Source organism: Suricata suricatta, chromosome 10, assembly GCF_006229205.1.
Source record: "Suricata suricatta isolate VVHF042 chromosome 10, meerkat_22Aug2017_6uvM2_HiC, whole genome shotgun sequence".
NCBI lineage: Eukaryota > Metazoa > Chordata > Mammalia > Carnivora > Herpestidae > Suricata > Suricata suricatta.
Window position 1 is genome coordinate 122350207 of NC_043709.1, and position 21691 is coordinate 122371897.

Below are 21691 nucleotides of genomic sequence, written 5' to 3' on the forward strand. Positions count from 1 at the left end.
TATGTACTCCTTCTCTCTTTCTCTCTCAAATATAAATAAATAAACATTAAAAAAAGAAAGATTATTTACATCTGTAATAACTTTCTTCTTCAGAGAATGCTAAAGCCAAAATCACTTTCGCAACATTTAAATTATTTCAAAATCTAAACTTAGAATGAAAGCAAACAGATGAAAGCAAATAGATTTTAAGAAGTGACAGTTTTGAAATATGCCACTTATACAAGAACCCTGTAATGAATATCCACAGAGTAATAGATAGGTAGAATTCAGGGAATCCTACAGTTCTGGGAACAAGAGAAAAATATTTCTTTTTTTTTAAATTCTTTAATGCTTTTTTATTTATTTTTGAGAGACAGAGAGAGACAGTACAATCGGGGGAGGGTCAGAGAGAGAGGGAGACATAGAATCTGAAGTAGGCTCCAGGCTCTGAGCTAGCAGTCAGCACAGAGCCTGATGCAGGGCTCGACCCCATGAACCGTGAGATCATGACCTGAGCCAAAGCTGGACACTTAACCGACTGAGCCACCCAGGTGCCCCGAGAAAAATATTTCTTAACAGAGTAAAAAAAATATATACTTTATACAAAGAATACCATCCATGTTTTACATAAAAACAAAGCAACAGAAAATAATGGCTACTACTGAGATTAAGCTTTAAACATTTTTCATATTCTCTGAGTTCTCAAAGTTGCTACTGAACAATTTTTTTAAAATAGAACCAATCTTCTAATTTCTAATGACGGTTATTTTTTAATGTGTTCTTTTAATTGATTTCTTTGTTGTAAAAAAAAGAATACACAAGAAAAAGCCATTGAAATTAAACTGTGTTTCATATTAAAGTTATATAAGCCTTGGAAAAAGTATAGTTCAAAGGTGGAAGATACATCACATAATGGAACATTAAAGCTCCAGGCATTAATTATTTAAAGAAAATCAATTAAATAGCTTATTGCAATTGATATTTAGTTTTCAGACCAAAAATAAGTGAAACCACAATGTAGACTGAAATAGATACCAAAGTTAAATCTAAATAATGAAAAATGAGCTCCGCTTCTTTTGAGGGGTAATAGATTGTGACTGGGAAAAACACAGGATATGGAGAAGAATTTATTGAGCAAAAGTTAGGAACTATGAATCTATTTTAAGGCAGAAATTACAGGAGGAGAAATAAACACCAAATTCAGGCTACTGACTACCACTGAGGAAAGAGAATAGTGAAGGAGTATTATGAAACACCTTAACCATACTTATAAGCATTTATGTCTTGGGGGGCCGGTTGGGGAAGGGGGAGTTTGGACTGGGGAAAGGATGTAAGATATTAACATGACAAATACAGGTGGCAAGTATTTGGAAGCCACATTTCCCCCCTATATTTTCCAATTGCCTGGACATTTCATAAATATTTTTAATTGCTGAAAACAGGTTTTTAATCTTTATTTTGGAGGTTTGATTTGCTGATGGTATACAAGATTTCCCTAAGAGCCTAACAGAGACGCATTGTCTAACAAGCAAAAATCCATATATACCATTATGAAGCAGCATCCAATTTAAGAAGACTGTTATGGCAGGTTATTGGGTACTCCATTTCCTTTGGATATGGCAAAAGCACTAATTAAAAAATAAATATGTACCATTTTATTAAATCTAGGTATTCCCAAATTTCTATTAAAGATGCTCTCATATCCGGAGTGATGGCTGGTACTTTAAAATTCTATCTCCCAAGACTCCAATCTGCAGCTCCAACAATTATGATTTCAAACCCAAAATTCCAATAGCCTCTGGATACTGGAATATTGCCTGTTGGGGCTCAGTCAAATTACATCTATTATAAGCAAATACATATTCTATACTCAACCTGACCCCCAAGTAATATCAAGTGAAACAAAATGAAATAAGAAAATCTGTTAAATATTAAAAAGCAGACTGTCTTCTAATTTAATCATGATAAATTTTCTTTCACACCATACTCAACTGATTATTTTTGTTTACTTTTTATTGTGGAAAATGTCCAGCATACACGAAAGTAGACAAAACAGTAGAATAAACCTCCATGAACATGACTTCAATAATTGCACAAACCCTGCCAATCTTGTTTCATGAATCCCAGATGTTATGCCAATTCATCCATAAACACTTTATTTTTTTTTCATAAATACTTTAACTACTTCAGTATACACCACTAACAAATAGCAACTTTACTTTTTCTTACGGAAACATAACAAAACCCTCCCGCAGTCCTCCAAAGTATGTGATACTCTCTTCGGTGTGGATCATATATAACGGACAGCAAACACAACCTTGCCTTCTACTTTCATCGTCCTAAATGCCTACTTAATGCTAATGAAAAGCAGTTTGTCATAAAACAGAAATGACAGCACCAAAATCTCTGAAATAAATTTAGAAAGATTTCACATGTAAAATCACCATAGAACTCTACGTTAAGTTCCCAGTCAAGTTAACAGTTCCCAAGGAACGCTCTGCCTACGTATTCCAATTCAGTGAGGTCACACACGCATTACATGAAAAACTCAAGCACGTAGAGCAGTGCCTGGCACATGACCGATGATCAATAAATAGTCACTGCTGACGTATGCAGATCACAGCCCCAGAAGATGTCAACAGGAAAACCGCCCAAGACCAAGTCAGAGATTTGTTTCAGGAACAAAGCTACGGAACAGCAAATGACCGGCAGAATCTCCCTCAAATGGAAGGAAAATGCTGCCACTTAGTAGCAGTTTGAGTAAAATACCACTAGGTGTCAGACATGAATCAAAATTTTCTGGCATGTTCGTCTACTTAGATAAAAAAGACTCTGGAAGAGCGTTATTCATTCAACAAATATTTATTGAGCTCATAAATGTGCCAGGCGCTGATTATCCGACAATGAACAAAACAGTCCTGGGATCTGCCTTCTGGAATATCTGAAGTTTATGAAGCATCGTTTCTCCCCTCTCTCTGAAGTTTCAGGAATTTCACAAAGTACGTCTTGCGTGTAGATTCACAGCCCTGTCATTCCTGTTGTGCTGGATTTTAACTTCTCTGCAAACTCAGAAAAATGTCTTACGGTGTTCTAACCACAAGCAACTATCTTTCCATCTGTGTATCTTTCCATTTTACCATCGCTGGAAACTTGCCCCTCACATTTTTATCAAGACCTTCCATTTTAAAGGAAGACTATCAGGCACCCTCCCGAAATCAATCTTTCCTGCTAATACTCATGGATCAGTATTTAAACAAAATCCACCAGCAACCTCAACTTCCTTTCCCCCTTGACCTTTCAAAGCATTCAACCTGCCAATCTCCAACTATGAAGGATTCCATCCAGATGCCCCCTCTGCTCCTATTCTTGGCCTGCTTTTTCAGCATAACCTATGACCCACCAATTTACAGTTTCCAAGTTTGGCTAAGTTCCTGACACTGCTCACTAAAGTCTCTTCTGTTTTAATTCCCATTCCTTCAAGGTTGTGGTTTCAAACCTCCCAAAACCTTCTTCAACGGGCTAGTCCATCCTGATTTCCTCACACTATTTGGATAACTTTGTCTCTTACGGCACCAGACCCCAATGGCTGTATCCTCATTTTTTGTTCTTTGCCTACATTCTTACTTCCTTTGGTTCTACGTCAAGTAAGGACTTAGTTACCGACCTTTTTTAGGAAGGACCCTCATGGTCTCCACTCATATGTAAACCTTCAGTCTCTACGTATTCAATCTAATTCTCCACTAGACAGAAATACATGTTCTCAGACACCTACAAAAGGATCCCAAATGTAAAACAACAACAAATCCTTCCCCACTATCTCTCCACATAGCTACCATCTATTATTTTCCTTCCCTTCCTTTTCATACTTCTTGAAGAAGAGTCAATACTCCCATCCTCATTTCTTTACTTCCAATTCAGAATTTTTCAGACACTGACAAGTATGTCCTTGGGGGGCAAAATCTCACACACACCTGACTCCCCTATTCACCGAGGTTCACTGCTCTAATTTACGTTCCAACCCACTGATACTTGGTTTCCACGTCCCGTCTACTCACTGCACTGAAACTATTCTCATAACTTAACCAATTTGCTTGTCAGACTGGGTCCAACAGTATCTTTTTCGTTACTATCCTAATAAATTCTCTCTGACAAATGGCAAATTATCCACTCCCCCCCCTTAAAATGATCACCTCTTAATTAGCAGGCCATCAACTACTGGTTGTCTTCATACCTTCTAAAACTTATTCTCAGAGTTCTTTTTTGGATTCTTCTTTCTCTGACCTTGATGCTGCATTCTCTAGGGTCCTATCTTCTATTCTGTTTTCATGCTCTCTGAGCATGATTTCATTTATCCCTAGGACTTAATTATAGTATATATAATAATGACTTCCAAATCTGTTTTCAATCCCCATCTCTATGGGCCCCACACTCAAATTTTCAACTAGGTATTGAACATTCTACATGCAACAGAAATACAACTCATCCCAAGCTAAACCCACCTCCCCAGAGGAAGCAAGTGGATATGTTTCCCCTCTGGAATCTCACAGTTAATGCCCCCTCCCCATCTATCTACTCATTCATGCCAGAAAAGCTAAGCAAAATCCTCCACAAATCATCCTTAAGTGGGGACATAAAACCCATCCCAAGTCCTACCACCAAATCTGGGCAAATACAACTTCCAGATAGCTCTGATATCTGTTCCAGAACACTGGTTTTCCCTCCTCCGGTCAAGTGTGATTCATCTGTCACACCACAAAGGATGTCCCACCTGAGTCCCCATTCCCTGGTGCTGAGATGCCCCCCCCTCCCCCCGTGCTGCAGTCCTGTCACAACGGTACACACCTCTGTGGCTGCCCTTACGTAATTATTTGACACTTCCAACGTCCACCAGAGCAGGAGCTTCTGGAAGCCAGGGCCCATATCTTACATTTACATTTGTTGAATGTATTCATGCCAGGAACCGGTCTGGGTCCTAAGCCAAAATAATAAAACAGAGTCCCTGTTCTACATTCCAACTGAGGCAGAAAAAGTTCTACAAGAAATAGGTAGTATGAGAGATGGTGATGGTGCAGCGGAGAATAATGCACAGAGTGGGAAGGAGGCAGGAAACGGAAGGCAGGGCTATAATACTATTTTCATGAAATGGTCAGGCACGTCCTCTCTAGCAGGTGACATTTGAACAGCTATCTGAAGAAAGCCAGGTTAGAGGCCATACTGCTCCCTTCCCAGCAATTAGATTAGTGACTTGCTCATGGCAGTGACTCAACAGATATTTGCTAAGTGGATGAATAAGCAACAGGAAACATATTTCTATATATAATGTATTTAGCATTCATATGCAAATATTTCTATTCTGAAAAGTTGCCTGTTAAACTTGGAAAGTAGGGACCATAACTATTACCATTAACTTATTAGCTGTATCTATGAATCACATACTTTGAATGTCGACTAGCTGGAGAGCAATCAGGAAAAAAAACAAAACGAAAACGGGACTATCCAGCCAGATGGTGTCTGTGATCAAGGTCTTAAGTCATGCAGCAGCTGGGAAAAGACAGCTCAAAATCACCTAATTACAGAGTCACCTCTGCAACAACGTTTTCTAAAGAGAAATTATTCCAGGGACAGCCTAGAACATTAATACTCCAATCACGTACCTTCCTGGACTTTTTCACCTTTATAGACCTATCCCCAGTTAGATTTCTGAGACCCTGGATTTCATATTTCTTAAAGGTTTTAGAGCACTTCCAGAAACTTTTAAAATTGCATTTATTTTATTGACCACCAAAGTAACTTCATGCCTTTCAAAGTCTTAAAGCCCACTCCAAAAAATGGGATTTCTGACAGTGTCTATTTTAATCCAATCAAATTCCTTTCACTTTAGATTATTGTGAAAGTGGTTTCCTGGAACTTTGAAAGTGAAGTTAGATATATATTTTTTTTAACTCACATTTAACTCGACCACCTTAGCAGTGTATTTTACAAAGAGGTTGCCCAGATTCCTACTGAACTCCAAGATTACCATGTTTTTGTTACTACTGTCCTGCCTTACACACTTAGCAGCTATGAGAAAGAAGATCTTTAAATGAAAAAAAAAAAAGTCCGACACTTTGTGTTAAAAGGGAGAGAGGTGAAAGGAAGGAAGGCAGGAGACAATAATTGTCTTCCTCGACAGCAGAGGTACAGGCATGAGCACGCTGAGTTTTGTAGCGTTGCAAAGAGTTCATTTTGGAATAGTGCCGGGTCAAGGTGGTGGCGCATCCTTTTCTTCAAAGTGTTTACTCCACCAGGTACTTAGTAGGCACTGAAAACCCAACAATAAAAGTTTCATTCTTCAAATAATCTTTGTCTTCAAGGTAATGCACAAAAACACTGTCTTCATAAGTACAATGAAAAGCCTGGGTGTGTAGGAAAATTTCACTTTGCATATGCCGCTGTCTGATTTTTGGTAAGAGACACCATTGCCCCTCTTATTTCCGTATTTTCCCCCATCAGAGCCATGCTGCGGCCATCACCTCCAAAGAGTCAGGTATAGGAGGAGGCAGAGAGTCTGTTTGTTTACCAGGGAGCAGGAACAATCCCTCAGATTAGCTGTCTCCAAAATGTGAGCAGGGATTTTCCAAAAGAGAATTAGGGAAACTAACTGTGAAGCATCAAACGATCTGTTTATACCATCTTGTACAAAACTGGCTTCCAAAACACTCGAAAATAGCTATCAATTTCTCACCCTCAGCATCTCTTTTGCAAGCCAAAGTTTCAAGTTCTTTCAATCTTTTCAAAAAATACACATTGTAACTTTCAAATTTATATATATCCTTGCCATCAAGGTCCTTGATTTCTGGGGCTCCCCAGTGTTTTGACCGTGTCCCATTCAACCAGAAGATCTGGAAGCCCTCATTCCCACCTTTTCCCACCTATCAAATGGAGAGGAATAAAACGAATATATTGAAGTTAACTTGTTAATAGCAAAATGTAGCATCACTTATCTGTGTGTGTGTGTGTGTGTGTGTGTGTGTGTGTGTGTGTGTGTCTATAAGCTTATACATTTTCATATTAGGAAACATTGCCCATAACAGCAAACTACAAATAACTTGATAATTTGATTTTGTCTATGCTGATAGGATATAAAGATATTTTGATATGACAAATATATGGCCAGCAAATCTTCCAATGAAGTATCAGTGTACTAGCAAATTGAGCTACTACAAGGGAATGCATAATTTATATGTGAACCATAGTGCATATACAGGTAAGCCTAGCTGCTAGGCAACTGTATCTCCAAATACTATTAATATCAACAATATATATCCAGGCTACTGAACATGAACTCTTTCCATTTGAAGGGTTTCCTTACCCAGCAGGCAGAAGAAAAGCCCAAGTTCTAGACAGTTGTGAATGGCCCACATTTAAGAATAATGTTAACTGGAAATTTTGCTTAGACCAACCTGAATGCTACCTGGGTGCTAAGCAAAGGAAAGGGGGAAAGAGAAGGAAACATTCAATCTCCAAGAAGTGCTTATAGACCAAACTTCATATAGATTTGTAGGTTAAAAATATAAAAGCCTGGTTGTGTATAAAAGCAAACACCAATCTACTTGAAACAACTTTTTACTCCTAGATCTCAAAAAATCTCTAGTAATAACTTTTGAAGGTCAACAAACGCAAAACAGTCTAATACACAAAGCAGAAAACCCCAACCGACTCTGAGCTAGAACCAGCAAAAAAGAAAAAAAAAAAAAAGAAAGAAAGAAAGAAAGAAAAAGAAAAAAAAGAGAGGGGAAAAAGAGAAACAGAAGGGCGCTTGGGTGGCTCAGTCAGTTAAGCACCCAACTTCCACTCAGGTCATGATCTCACTGCTCGTGGGTTCAAGCCCCAGGCGCTGGGCTGACAGCTCAGAGCCTGGAGCCCACTTCAGATTCTGTGTCTCCCTCTCTTTCTGCCCCTCCTTCCACTCATGCTTTGTCTCTTTCCTCTCTCAAAAATATAAAGAAACATTAAAAATAATTTTAAAAAAAGAAAAGAGAAACAGACTCACAAAGACTCCTGATAGTGGGATTTCCAGAACCACATTATACAACTTTGTTGACCATGTTTAAACAAACTATACTTTTAAAAAAAAAAGGCCAAAAAGTGATAAAGAGAAAACTATAAGAAGCAATTATGTGAAGTTTGGTATATGATCCTAAAGAACTTCTAATAATCACAAAATTTAAAAAGCTCAAAATTATTAGATATATATTGGAAGAAATTTTCTAAAATGCAGCTGAAGAAGACCAAAAACCAATAGGAAAAAATAGAGAATTTAGGAGCTATGGGGCACAGATAAAAACATCTAACATATGCTTAATTGAAGAATTAAGAAAGCATTGAAGAATTCAATAAACCACTGAAATACAGATTAATATGTGAGGAAATGCTGGCTGAAAATTTTTTAAAACTGTTGACAGACACCCAATGACAGATACAAGACAATCAATGAATTGGAAACAAGTAAAATTAAAATAAATTTTCATCAAGACGATTGTTAAGACGGCCAAACATCAAAGATATTCAGAAAATCTTAACAGTAGATATTTTTTAAAAGTTTGCCTTCAAAGAACACCAATAAACCAAAATATGAATTCTCACTAGCAAGAATATAAGCCAAAAAGAGAGTAGGATATGATCTTCAATATGTTAGAAGAAAATAACAACCTAAGTTTCTATAGCAACAATCTCTTTCAAAAATGAGAGCAAAGCAAAGATCTTTCAGGCAAAAGAACAATCCAACCAACCAAAATCCCAAGAGAACTGCAACACAACATAAAAGTATCCTGCAGGTAGGAGGGAAATAAATAAGTAGAGATAACACGTCCTAAGGCCCTTGTATTGTTTTAGAAGAGAAAAAAATATTAATTAGCACTAGACTATGATAAACTTGCATATTATAATTTCTAGGATAAACACTATAAGAATCACAATATATTATTTAATCTTAAAGAGAGAAAAGAAATATAAGAAATTCAAAATAAAATAGAAACTTTAAAATTAAGTAGGTGAGGGATGCCTGGGAGGCTTAGATCATTAAGCGTCCAACTTTGGCTCAGCTTATGATCTCATGGTCTGTGAGTTTGAGCCCCACATTGGGTTCTGTGCTGACAGCTCGGAGCCTGAAGCCTGCTTCGCATTCCATGTCTCCTCTCTCTCTGCCCCTCCCTCTCGTGCTCTGTCTCTCTTGTTCTCAAAAAGAAATAAAACGTTAAAAAGATTTTTTTAATGAAGTAGGTGATTAAACAATAAGTATATTATGAGTTATATTAAATGTAAACAGACAAAATTTTCCAAATCTGACAATGGTGAACTGCCTTATTCAGAATCAACTCTTCTTCCACCTGTGAGCCACAACCAGAAAAGGCTGTTACAAAAGGAACAGGTCACATTCGTATGAAGGCAGAGACAGCCTCCAAGGCAAGAGCGTTCAGAGGGACAAGATCCCACAGAGAAGGAATCCAGCAAGGCGGACTCAATGGTTTACACCGCTTTTCACCTTGAGGCACTTTCGGCCTCCAAAGCCATGGCTGGGTCTCAAAGGGCCACCGGAACAAAAATGGGCTTTCGAGGCCAGCCAAGAAAGAGGGCCTGGAAAACACCACATGCTTTCAGTTGGGGTCTCCAAAGGAATATATGGGGTGACAGAGGTGAAAAAGAGACAACCCAACCTGTGAAGCATGCAGGTGTACTGTGCAGATTTCCTTCGAGAGAAGCTGCTGTGGGAATGAGCTGGGTGACAGCCCCCGCTGCTACCCTTTAATATCCACCGCCACGTTCGCCCAGCGGCCACGTTTGCCCAGGGGCCACGTTTCCCCACGCTGCCCACAGATTCTCAAGGGCAGTGTTTGCTTGGGAGCCCCGCAGGTGCCTCACAGAAACCTTACGTTGTGCTGGGGTCGAGCACCTTTCCTGCCGGGGCCTCCCTTCCCTCTCTTCCTCCCCAGATGTCAGACCTGCAGTGCGCTCTGAAGTCTTCGCCTGCTTCTCCCGCCCCCTCCTTCTCTCTCCGGCACAGACATTTCTCCCGCTAAATCTCTGGCACGTCTGATGCCGTCTTGCCATCTGTTCCTGTTTGGGCATCTGTTTCTCAGAGAACCCGAACTGTTAAACCAAATGTCAAAAAGATGAAAGCCCACCTTAGGTAATGTAAAAACCCTAAATACAACAGAACACCAAAACTGGCAGTATGCAGAAAGTATCATTTATGATCAACAAGGTTGGTTCAGTCCAGGAACACAATGCTTAACAGTGCGAAAAATAAATCAATATAATTCACTAAATTAAGAGATGAAAGGAAAAAAATAAAAGGTTTATCCCAAAAGATGCAGAAAAATTCAACACTCCTTCCTTCATGGGAGAAATACGTCACATTCGTAGATTAATTAGAAGATTCAACTGTTTCAAATGTTTTCAAATAATCAAATATTGTAATTAATACAAAACTAATTAAAGTCCCAATAGGATTTTTTTTGTGGGTGTAGAAACTGAAAAAACTGATTCTAAAACTTTTATAATATTACAAAAACAGCCAATCCTATTGTGAACAACAAAATTAAAAGACTTAATCTACCTTTTAGCAACACTTATTGTATAGTAACAACAGTAATGAAGACCGTAGTCTTGCTGCAAAGAAAGTGACCGATGAACTAGAATAAAGGTGGCAAATTTTGTGTGTAAGGAGCCACGCAGTCAATATTTTAGGCTTTGCAGAACACGTATAGTCTCTGCCACATAATCTCCCTTTTTTAAACAACCTTTTAAAAATACAGAACCATTCTTAGTCTGGAAGCTATACAAATGTGAAGCACAGGTCAACCCCTGGAAAGAAGAGAGTCCAGAGACTGACCTATAACTTATAAAGATACTTTATGATCAAGGTGGTAGAACAGGGCAGTAAAGAAAAGAATAGACTTTTCTCTAAAGAGTGCAGGGTTAAACGTATATCCATATGGGGAAAAAAATCTTGACCACACTACATGTAAAAATAATACCACAGGTGAACTGGAGGTAGATAACACTAGAGGATATCTTTGTGACCATGCAGTAGAAGAAAATTCTTAAATACGACTCAACGTATTAGCCGCAAAAGGAAAGACTGAACATTTGGACTACATTACAAATAGAAACTTTCCTTTATCAAAATTACTAACAAGAAATTGAAAGGCAACTAATAGCTGGCTATTTGCTATAGATAAAATTAATAAAATCCCTCTCAAGAATATTTTAAAAATAACTTTTTAAAATTTATTTTTGAAAGAGAAACAGAGGCTTTGAGTAGTGGAGGGGCAGAGAGAGAGGGAGACACAGAGTCTGAAGCAGGTTCCAGGTTCTGAGCAGTCGGCACAGAGCCAAATGCAGGGCTCAAACCCTCCAACCGTGAGATCATGACCTGAGCCGAAGTCAGACGCTTAACTGACTGGAGCCATGAAGGGATTGCCCCCTGATCAAGAATATTTAAAGAACTCCCACAAATTATTTTTTTTAAGTACTGATACCCAATAACCAAATGAAAGGTAATCAAGCCCATTAGTTTTCAGGAATATAAAAATTAACCCACATTCCACACCACTATGTATCTACTAGAATGACCAAAATTAAAAAAACTCACAAATACTAAATGTTAGTGAGGATATGACATAACTGGAACTCTCACACCTTGTGGTTCAGTGTATGTTGGTATAACCACGTTGAAAACTGACTTAGCCGTATCTACTAGATGTGACTGTATATATATATATATATATATATATATATATATATATATATATATACATACACACGTATATATATATACATACACACCTATTAGTGTCACTCCTAGATAGACAGATCCACTAGAAATAAGTACATGTGTGTCCAAATGTACATATATAAGAATGCCCACAGTTGCATTGGCTGAAATAGCTACACACTGGAAAAAAAAGTCTAACTAAATTTATTATATGTGTTCTCTTTGTTTTGAATCAACTTTAATGAAGTATGACTTACCTATAATAAAATGTACCCATTTTAAGTGTGAGCTTCTGAAGTTTTGACAAATGTATGAACCCGTGTAACCACCATCACAATCAAGATAAAGAACATTTCCACCATGCCAGAAACTTCCCTTTGCCCCTTTGCAATCAATTCAGGCAACCGCAAACTGGATTGGATTTATCGTTCCTCTCATACAAATGAATCAGACAGTCTGTACTCTTTTGTGCTTAGTTTCTTTCATTTATCAAAATGTTTTGGACAGGAAAAGCATGAGCAACAAAAGAAAAAGTACATAAATTAGATTTCATCAAAATTAGGAACTTTTGTGCAGCAAAGGACATTATCAAGAAAGTGAAAAAACAATTTACGGAATGAGAAAAAATACATGCCAATCATATATCTGATAACAATCTACTACCTAGAATATATAAAGAATACTTACAACTCAAAAACAAAAAGACAAGTAACACCCCCACCCCCGCAAAAAAGATCAATGGACTAATGGACTTGAATAGACATCTCTCCAGAGCAGATACACAAATGGCTAACAAACACATGAAAAGATGCTCGACATCATTAGTTATTAAGCAAATAAATGCAGAGCCAAACCACAATGAGATACCACTTCACACTCACTATAATTCAAAAACAGAAAATAACAGGCATCGATGAGGATGTAGAGAAACTGCAACCTTCATACATTGTGGGTGCAAATGTAAAAATGATGCAGTTACTGTGGAAAACAGTTTGGCAGTTCCCCCAAAGTTAAACACAGAATTACCATATAATAATGGAGCAATCCCCCTCCTAGATATATACCCTAGAGATCTGAAAACAGGGACTCAAATAAATACTTGCACACACAAGCTCACAGCAACACTAATTCTAAGAGCCAAAAGGGAGAAACAGTCCAAATGTCCATCGATGGATGAATGGACAAACTGTGGTATACACGTGCAAGGGAATATCATTCAGCCACGAATGAAGTGCTGATTCCTGTTACCCACGGACAAAACTCAAAAACCTTACACAAAATGCAAGAAGCTGTATGAAGAAAGGTTACATATTGTCTAATTCTATTTTTATAAAATATCCAGAATAGGTGAGTCCAAAGGGACAGAAGACAGATTGGTGATTATCAGGGACTTTGGGGAGGGGAAAGGAATGAATGATAGCTGAATGGATGTGGGCTTCCTTTTGAAGCAATGAAAATGTTTTGGAACTAGACACGTGGTAGATATACAACATTTCATTCATGACCTTTAATTCTATATTAAATGTTATTGAATTGTTCCTTTTAAAATGGTGAATTGTATATTATATGAATTTCACCTCAATAAAAGAAATGTTTGTGAGACTGATCCACAAGGCCATGTGTATTCCAGTGCATGGACATACCACAACTGGGTTATCTGTTCATAGCTGATGAATCCTTAGGTTGAATCCAGTGTTTATTTATTATGAATAAAGCACCTATGAATATTCCTGTACAAATATTTTTGTAGGCCAATATTTCACTTATCTTTGGTAAATACCTATGAATGCCCTTCACATTTCTTAAAAATAATTGGAATATACCAAAAAAATTCTATGAGTCATGAGATACATAGGTATCAAAAATATAACCAAATCAAAGATGGAAATCAATTGCAAACATTAAAGCAGCGATGCTTTATCCTTCTGCAGAACAGACTTAAGTCAATAGGATGTGTTCAGTTATAAAGAAGAAGAAACTTAAAGAACAAGTATAAATGATAATACTACATTAGTCAAAATTGCATCTGAAAGTTGAATTAGGGTCTTTTAATGCTCTTTACCTTTCAAAGGAACAGAACGCTCTTTCTTACATATTTCTAAGGATGAATTATGAGAGTAAAGAATTTTCTGCAAAACCAGGGTAGATAGAAACTGAGAGGAAACCCTAGAACCACACAGCATGAGTTTGTAGTCCACTGCTGTCCCTTGCTAGTTAGTTAAACACTTCATGCCTCAGTTTCCTCATCTAAAACATGGAGATGATAATATCCACCCCAGAAAGTTGGTGAATTAATCCACACAAAATCTTAAAACAGTGCCCGGTACCTTGTAAATCAGCTGCCATCACACTATCTCCCCCTCCTCCTCCTTCTCATCATCATCATCATCATCATCATCATCATCATCATCACCATCATCATCTCTATTTCCTTTTTCCTTCTCCTTCTTCATCCCCATCATCAGCAACATCAATATCATCATCTCTACTTTCTAAGGTATCTTTAATACAATGTCAGACATCTGTGGATGTTCTCCTAAATAGTAATAAAAATTAACAAAAATATGTAACTAGTATATTTGCCTATCTACCAGAGAAACAAAAATTGTTTAAACTGTCAATACAACTAAAAATGGATCTGAGAGGGTTTAGTCAATGCACATAGACATCCATGGAATCCACTTAGTGTTGCTACATTTTAGAAATAATGAAAGACGCTTCTATGACTTACCACCAGGCTACTGACCATGGACTTAACCATAATAATTTCTTCTTGCAACCAATTTCTAGGTCCATTTTTTAGTGTTATATTACTCTGACGGAATAGGTTTCACCCTATGAATGGAAATTAGTGGCAGAAAATATATCCAATTTTCTCAGCTTTCCAGAATTTACCTCTTCATTAAATGGAAAACTGTTTGATCTCTAAGCATAATGGGTACTGTTCAGCAGGCATAAAATGATGAAATGGGCCAATTAGGTTTCACTCTCAGGAGTCAGGAAGTTGTTATGATGAGACAAGAAGGAAGGAAGAAGATACAGTGAGGACAGTCCATTATACATGGATGTCAGCTCATGAGAAATCAGGTATAAGCAAAATGAACAGTGCAAGTCATTTAGATCCTCCAGTAAATACCAAAGTTAGGGTCTTTGGAAGATCAAAGCCAAGATTTTGTTGTTGTTACTCCTTGCAGTTAGTAGCTTCCCAGTTCCAATTTTGGTGTCTATGGCTCCCCGGGTATCCTATCATCCTTGACATTAAATTTGGAGATGCCCTATTGGTTTTTTAGAATTAACACATCTTTCTTGCGGAGGGGGAGGGTTGAAGAAGTTTCTATTTCTTGCCACTAAAGGTGACTTGGTTAGAAAAGTCCAGCATTGACTACAGAGCTGTTTAGTCAGAAACAATTTCAATCACAAAATACTGAGAGAAGTTATAAAATTCCCAGTTACTTTTTTTGTACTATTAATGCTTAAATAGACACTTTGATGCCAAATAAGAAATCCAACAGTCACTTAAGTACCTAACAAAATGACCAACACGTTTCTGGAAATGTGTCCCTATTATTACACTGAGACAGAATTTTTACTCATGGAATAAGTAGAGAAGAAATACCACTAATTACAAACTTTCAATTATCCTTATTTTGATTATTTATAAAGATCTTCTTCTCCAGAGATTTAAGGGACAACTAGACAACAGCAAGATAGTGATTATCAACAACTATCATGACCACAAAATATTTTTCCATGTTAATGGCCCTTTTCTTGTAAATATCACTTGCATCATTATATAGAAAACTAATCAACAGCAAAAAAAAAAAAGATTTTAAAACAGAAGACAATACACATATATAGTCTCTAAGAAACATACTAGAATGGAAAGTTGGGTAAGGAGAATAATCAGAAAATTAAGTGGCAAAAGAGATTCCACTCAACGGCCAAAAGGAAAGAATGCTAAAACAAAACCTTACAACTGTTTCACAGAATTTTGGCACTATAACAGGCTCTCTTAGGAGTTTGAATAAAATTCTGGCAATTACTTCCTCTCCAGTGATTCTAGGCTTTGACTCGGATCATTACACTGGAGGCTTGGATTCTATTTCATTAAAACAAAATTCACATAAAAAAGATTTCGTAATCTCAGTCTGCTTGAAAATAAGTTTTATAAGAAAATAAAACTGTAAAATAAAGATCGTCACATTCAGCTGAATTCCAATAAAATGTATTCCCATAAAATATGTTCTTATGGTTGGCTGATCAGTTGAGTTGAAATGGTATTGTGAGTGCTATACTTTAGCTAACTAGGCCTCTGTGGACTGACGTGTGACCCCACCACCAACTGGGATGGCCAGAGCAGACCTAGGCCCTGGGGGGCAAAGGAGGCAGCGGACTACTCAGTCAGTCACTCCTTAAACTCGATGAACTTTCTGAGTAATCAGAATTGAGTAATAAGTGATGGCTGCTCCTATAAGATGTTCAGGGCTTCTAAACTGACTTTTATGTGAATTCTTTGTCATTAGGTATTCACAAATATGGAACAAACTTCTTTGTTTTTAACTTCCTCAAGGCAGAGAAACAGGACAGAGTAACTTTAGAACATACGAAGTATCCCCTGTTTTATCCACTAATTCTTGACTTTGCATAAGCCAAACTATGTTTTACAAGACAGCGTTATTCTAGTTGCTGTGTGTCAGAGGCCACCTGGGCACAACACATCAACCTGTGGGACGATGGGAAGACAGAGGCCCCACATCCTCTTTCCTCTTGCTGAAGCTGGTTTTGTAAGCCTTCCCTTTCCTCACTAACACCTAGGTCTAGCCCATGACAAGTAACACTTGGAATTCTTCCGGAACCCCAGTGCATGACAGATGGTGACACAAGATAGCCCTCCTGGTACAAAGGTGACAAATTATGAAGGGTCTTCCCTGGACTTACACTCACAGAATACTTTTGATAATACTGAAAAAAATTGTTTCCCTCCCGTTTAGCCCTTAGCATAACCATTCTAAGACTTCAAATCAGATATGGGTGTTATAAAGTTTCATCAACAGGTGAGTTGATAAACAAATGGGTGGATAAGCAGTCTGTGGTGTATTCAAACAAACTAATCAGCAACAAATGAAAGAGCAGTGTTAGTACCTATACATACAATGTAGTGGAACCTCAGAAATACTGTAACAAGCAAAGGACACAAACGAGTACATGTTGTAGTTTTCCATTTATAAGAAAATTCTAATCTACACTGATGGAAAGCAGATTAGTGATTATCTAGAAACAGCAGAGTGCTGACTGCATAAAGGGAACTTTATGGAATGATGGAAAGGTTTCTTTTTTTAAAAATTTTTGAAGTATATAGTAATATACAATGTTACATTAGTTTCAGGTGTAACACATAGTGATTCTATAGACAAGTTCTTTTTGGCATTACAGCTTGATTGGGATGGAGATTTCAGAAGTTACATATTTACCAAACTGTACCTGACATATAGCTGTACCCTTAAGATTAAGTGCAAATATGATATTCTTGCTAAAAAGGCATAACTTGAAATTCGTGATGAGAAAACATCAGACAAAGACAAACTGGTGGGCATTATACAAAATAACTGCCTGCTACTCTTCCAAAGTGTTGAAGCCATGAAGCACAAGGAAAGACCGAGGCGCTGGCACAGACTAGCGAAGACTAAAGGGGCACGACAATTGAATGCATCAGAGAAAAGATGCTGGTAGAAAAACTGGTAAAATCCAAATAAAGTCTGTAGTTTAATTAACAGTATCAGACCACTGCTAATTTCTTAGCCTTCTCCCCCGCACCATGAATGTGTAGGTTGCTGAACACCGTGGGATGCTAAATGAAGGCTATATGGGAACTTCTGCACTATTTTAGCAACTCTTTTTTCTGTCTAAAATTATCTAGAAATAAAAGTTTTTAAAAGGGGTACATTTTATTGTGTACGAGTTTTAACTCATTAGAGTTCATGTAAAATGAAAACAAAAACAAGTGGACATTAGGAAATATCCCCATTCCCAGCCTGATTCTCCTTTGAAAAAGCTTATTAATGATAAGGCTTAACTCAAGAGTAAGATTAACTATAAGAAGACCCCAAATTCTCTACTTCTCAATATTTGAGTCAATAAATCTAATAGATAAAACACACAGCATTTCTTACCTAAAAAGTTACTAAATTTAAAAGATTACTAATTAAATATAAATATCAGAATTACTTTCCTCAGAATCATGTTTCCCCACATAAGTACTAATATGTAATTAATAATAAAATCACTGCATGTTCAAATCATGATGAGACAACGGAATCTATAAAACTCTACAGTGAAATTATTTAATTTCTCAGGCTCTCCCATCTAAGAGCTGTTATATATTTGAAGTCCCAAAACTGTATCATCTCATTTAATGTTACTTAAAGAATAGAAAGACATGTAGAAAAGCAGAGAAAAATTAAAACTTTTATAGCATACCTCCTCTGTTGCCATTTTCTTCATCCTACAAAATAAAAAAAATATATATTCACATGTGAGTAGTTATTTAACAAACTCTAGTAAAATCAATTCAATTCAAAGTGCCCTCCTCAAAACGTGGCAATAACAACCTCATTAACAGTGCCCTTGGCCAGGAGGGTGGAACCTTCATAAGGAAGGTACCAGGGGAAGATGAGCGGAAGACAAGAAGACAGGAACTGACTTGCATTGTTGTTGTCATCATTGTTTTTAAGTTACTTTAATTAATGTTCTTACCTTATATGAAAATTGAATTGCAGACTCTGGGGGATAAACAATAAAATGCCTTAATGTAAAACCAAAGCCTTCAGATGTTCTTTTCAACATAACTGTTTTGGGACCTGGCCAGGAGAATGCTTCATCTTCGGATGGTGATACAGTTTCACTTTGTTCCTTTCCATCTTTACTCTTTGATACCTAAAATAAAAAAAGATATTTAAAAGTTAACTAGATAATTCAATGTACTTCCTCACTTAGGCAAAAACTATATATATGAGCAGAGATACAAACTTAAGGGAGAAAAAGGAACCATATTCTTTGTATTACAAATCATGTAGATCATCAGACACTAATTTTTTTTCTAGCAAGGGATGCTATATGATAGGTAATCAGATGCACAAAAGAACCCTTGAGAATTAGAAATATAATGCCTAAATTGAAAACGCGATAGAAGGTACGAAACTAACACACGGCGATCTCATAAAGCACTAAGAAACACACAAACTATAAGAGACACGATTCTCTTACTGAGAACACTAAAACTGTTATCAGAGAGTCCAACAGAAATAAAAGATCATTAAAAAATAACAGACAAGGGCTTCGAGTCCGAGCACAAATTCAGAATCCACATAGCAGTCCTTCCCCTACCCCGGCCATCCAGCATTTTGCTCTATTCTCTTCCACTCTTGGCTTTCATCTGGTCATGGCTGAAAAGCCTGCACAATCTCAAATCAAACAAACACCCTACTGTTCATTCCCTCCCATCCCTCAGCTCTTCTAAATCTGCAACCTGGCCTGCCGCCTCCTACCTCTTCCCTGTCCCTCACCACCTCAAGTTCTCACTTCCCTTGTAAGATGGCTTCAATTCACTCCATTGCCTTTCTCTTACTTCCTCAAAGTCCCTTGATATGACCTAATCCTGGATAATCATTAACACTGCCTGCTGTGGGCCTGCACCTATGTGGCCAAACATAAATGGAGATTAAAATAAATAAATAAATAGCAAAGAAATAAAGAAAATAAAATAAATAAAAACTAAGCTGTTTTCATTCTAAGTTCATAACCACCAACCTCAAGAGGGCCTTCTAGCATTGTCTGCCAATAATAATATAGTTCTCTCCAGTCCATTCCTGCTGCAGGACTATTTCATCCTTTCTCCTCATCCTCACTTGTAGCTAATGACCATGTTTCTATTACACTGAAAGCCACAGGCCATGACGGGCCATGAGAGGAGAGCTTATCACTTGCGACATCTACCCACCCACAGCCGCGGCAGGTTCTCCTGCCATCCTACCCATCCACAGTCTGGCTCCAATGGCCGTTCTTCTAGAGCCCCTACGCCTGTACCAGATCCCTCTTACTGTTCACAAATACGGTTCCCGCAATTCTCCTCTCTCTTTCATAACATCTGTTTTCTTTACTATGTCCCCATTAGTATACACACATTTTTAAAATTCTTTAATTTTAAAATAACAACAAAATCCTTGAACAACATCGCCTTCTTCAGCTACCATCTTGTCTGCTTATCCTTTTGAGCAAAACTCCTTGAAAGTTGACTCTAGTTGCTCTCTTGAATTCTTTTTCTCCCATTTTCTTTTGAATTCCCTTAAATCAGGCTTTTGGCTCCATAATTTCCTGATGCTGGTCAAGGTTACCAATGGCTTCCACACCGCTAAACCGAGCAATCAATTCTCAGCTCTTGTCTTAATGTGACTTACCAGTTGGCCTAAGACTCACTTCCTCCTTTTTGAAAATTTTTCTCCACTTGACTTCCCATACTGATCTTATTCCTAACTCATAGGCTATTTCTTATCTCCTTTGTTACTATGTCATCTGCTAAACTTCTGAAATCAGTAATATCCGGGTTTCAGTTGATAGACTTTTCTAGTTCTACTCTGTCTTTTGGTGATTTCATCCAGTCTAATGCTTTAAATTCCATTTATATACAGACGACCCCTAATACTTATCTCTAGCCCAGCTATCTCCCCAATCTATTAGGTATCTCAAAATTATGTATGCATTGCTGCTAAAAGTTTGTATTAAATTACAACTCCAAGTTCATCTCAGCAGTCTGAAATGTCATCTTTATTGCGGAGCCTGGGTGGCTCAATTGGTTAAACATCTGTCTTGATTTTGGCTCAGGTCATGATCTCATGGTTCGTGAGTTCAAGCCCTGTGTTGGGTTCTATACTCATAGCACAGACCCTGCTTAGGATTCTCTCCCTCCCTCTCTCTCTCTGCCCCTCCCCATTTGTTCTCTCTCTCTCAAAATAAATAAATTTGAAAAATAAAATACCACCTTTATCATATGGCAAATACTTGAACATGCTTAATTTTATTTTTATTATGTTTCACTAGTGAATCTACCTGTTCCTTCAGAATGACTTGCTTCATATGAAGGTGTTAAAACTTAGAAAAATGCTCCTGAAAGCAATTTTTGCATGATAATAAAATTATTATACTACAAAGAATATAAATCTAAGAGACTTCTAAATCCCGAATATTTTCATCACATAGTCAATATTTGAGCTGTTAGTAGCTAGCTATTCATCAATTTCATTTTCTCTACTTTCTGGAAAGATAACTAGACAGTAACATTCTCCAGCCAAACTTGCAGTAAGGGCAGCTGTGACCAAATTCTAGTCAGTGGAATTGTAGTGAAAAGAATGTAAATGAAAGTAATATGCAATATACAAAAATCAGCCGTATTTCTACATACTTACAATAAGCAATTGATAACTGAAAAAACTTTTAAAATACTATTTAAAATATGAAATACTGAAGGACAAATCTGACAAAAGATTTGCAAGGCCTATTAACTGAAACTCCAAAACACTGCTCAGAGATTTAAAGAATATCTAAATAAATGGAGAGATATACCATATTCATGGTTCAGAAGATTAAGTATTCTTAAAAAATTTTTTTTACTGTTTTATTTATTTTTGAGACAGAGAGAGACAGAGCATGAGTGGGGAGGGGCAGAAAGAGAGGGAGACACAGAATCTGAAGCAGGTTTCAGGCTCTGAGCTGTCAGCACAGAGCCCAACACGGTGCCTGAACACACAAACGTGAGATAATGACCTGAGCTGAAGTCAGAAGCTTAACCGATTGAGCCAAAGAGGCGCCCCAGAAGACTAAGTATTCTTAAAATGTCAACTCTCCCTAATCTAGAAATTCAATGAGATCAATAAAAATCCCAGGACATTTCTGTTTGGAAGT

General features: G+C 37.3%; 1 protein-coding gene across 1 annotated transcript in view; it reads right to left on the minus strand.

Annotated features, from left to right (window-relative positions):
- ARHGAP21 (Rho GTPase activating protein 21) overlaps positions 1-21691 on the minus strand; it is a 135712-nt gene that overhangs the window by 60007 nt on the left and 54014 nt on the right. Inside the window, 2 exon segments of the mRNA XM_029953884.1 lie at positions 18215-18239; positions 18491-18670. Coding sequence (XP_029809744.1) covers positions 18215-18239; positions 18491-18670 — 205 coding nt within the window.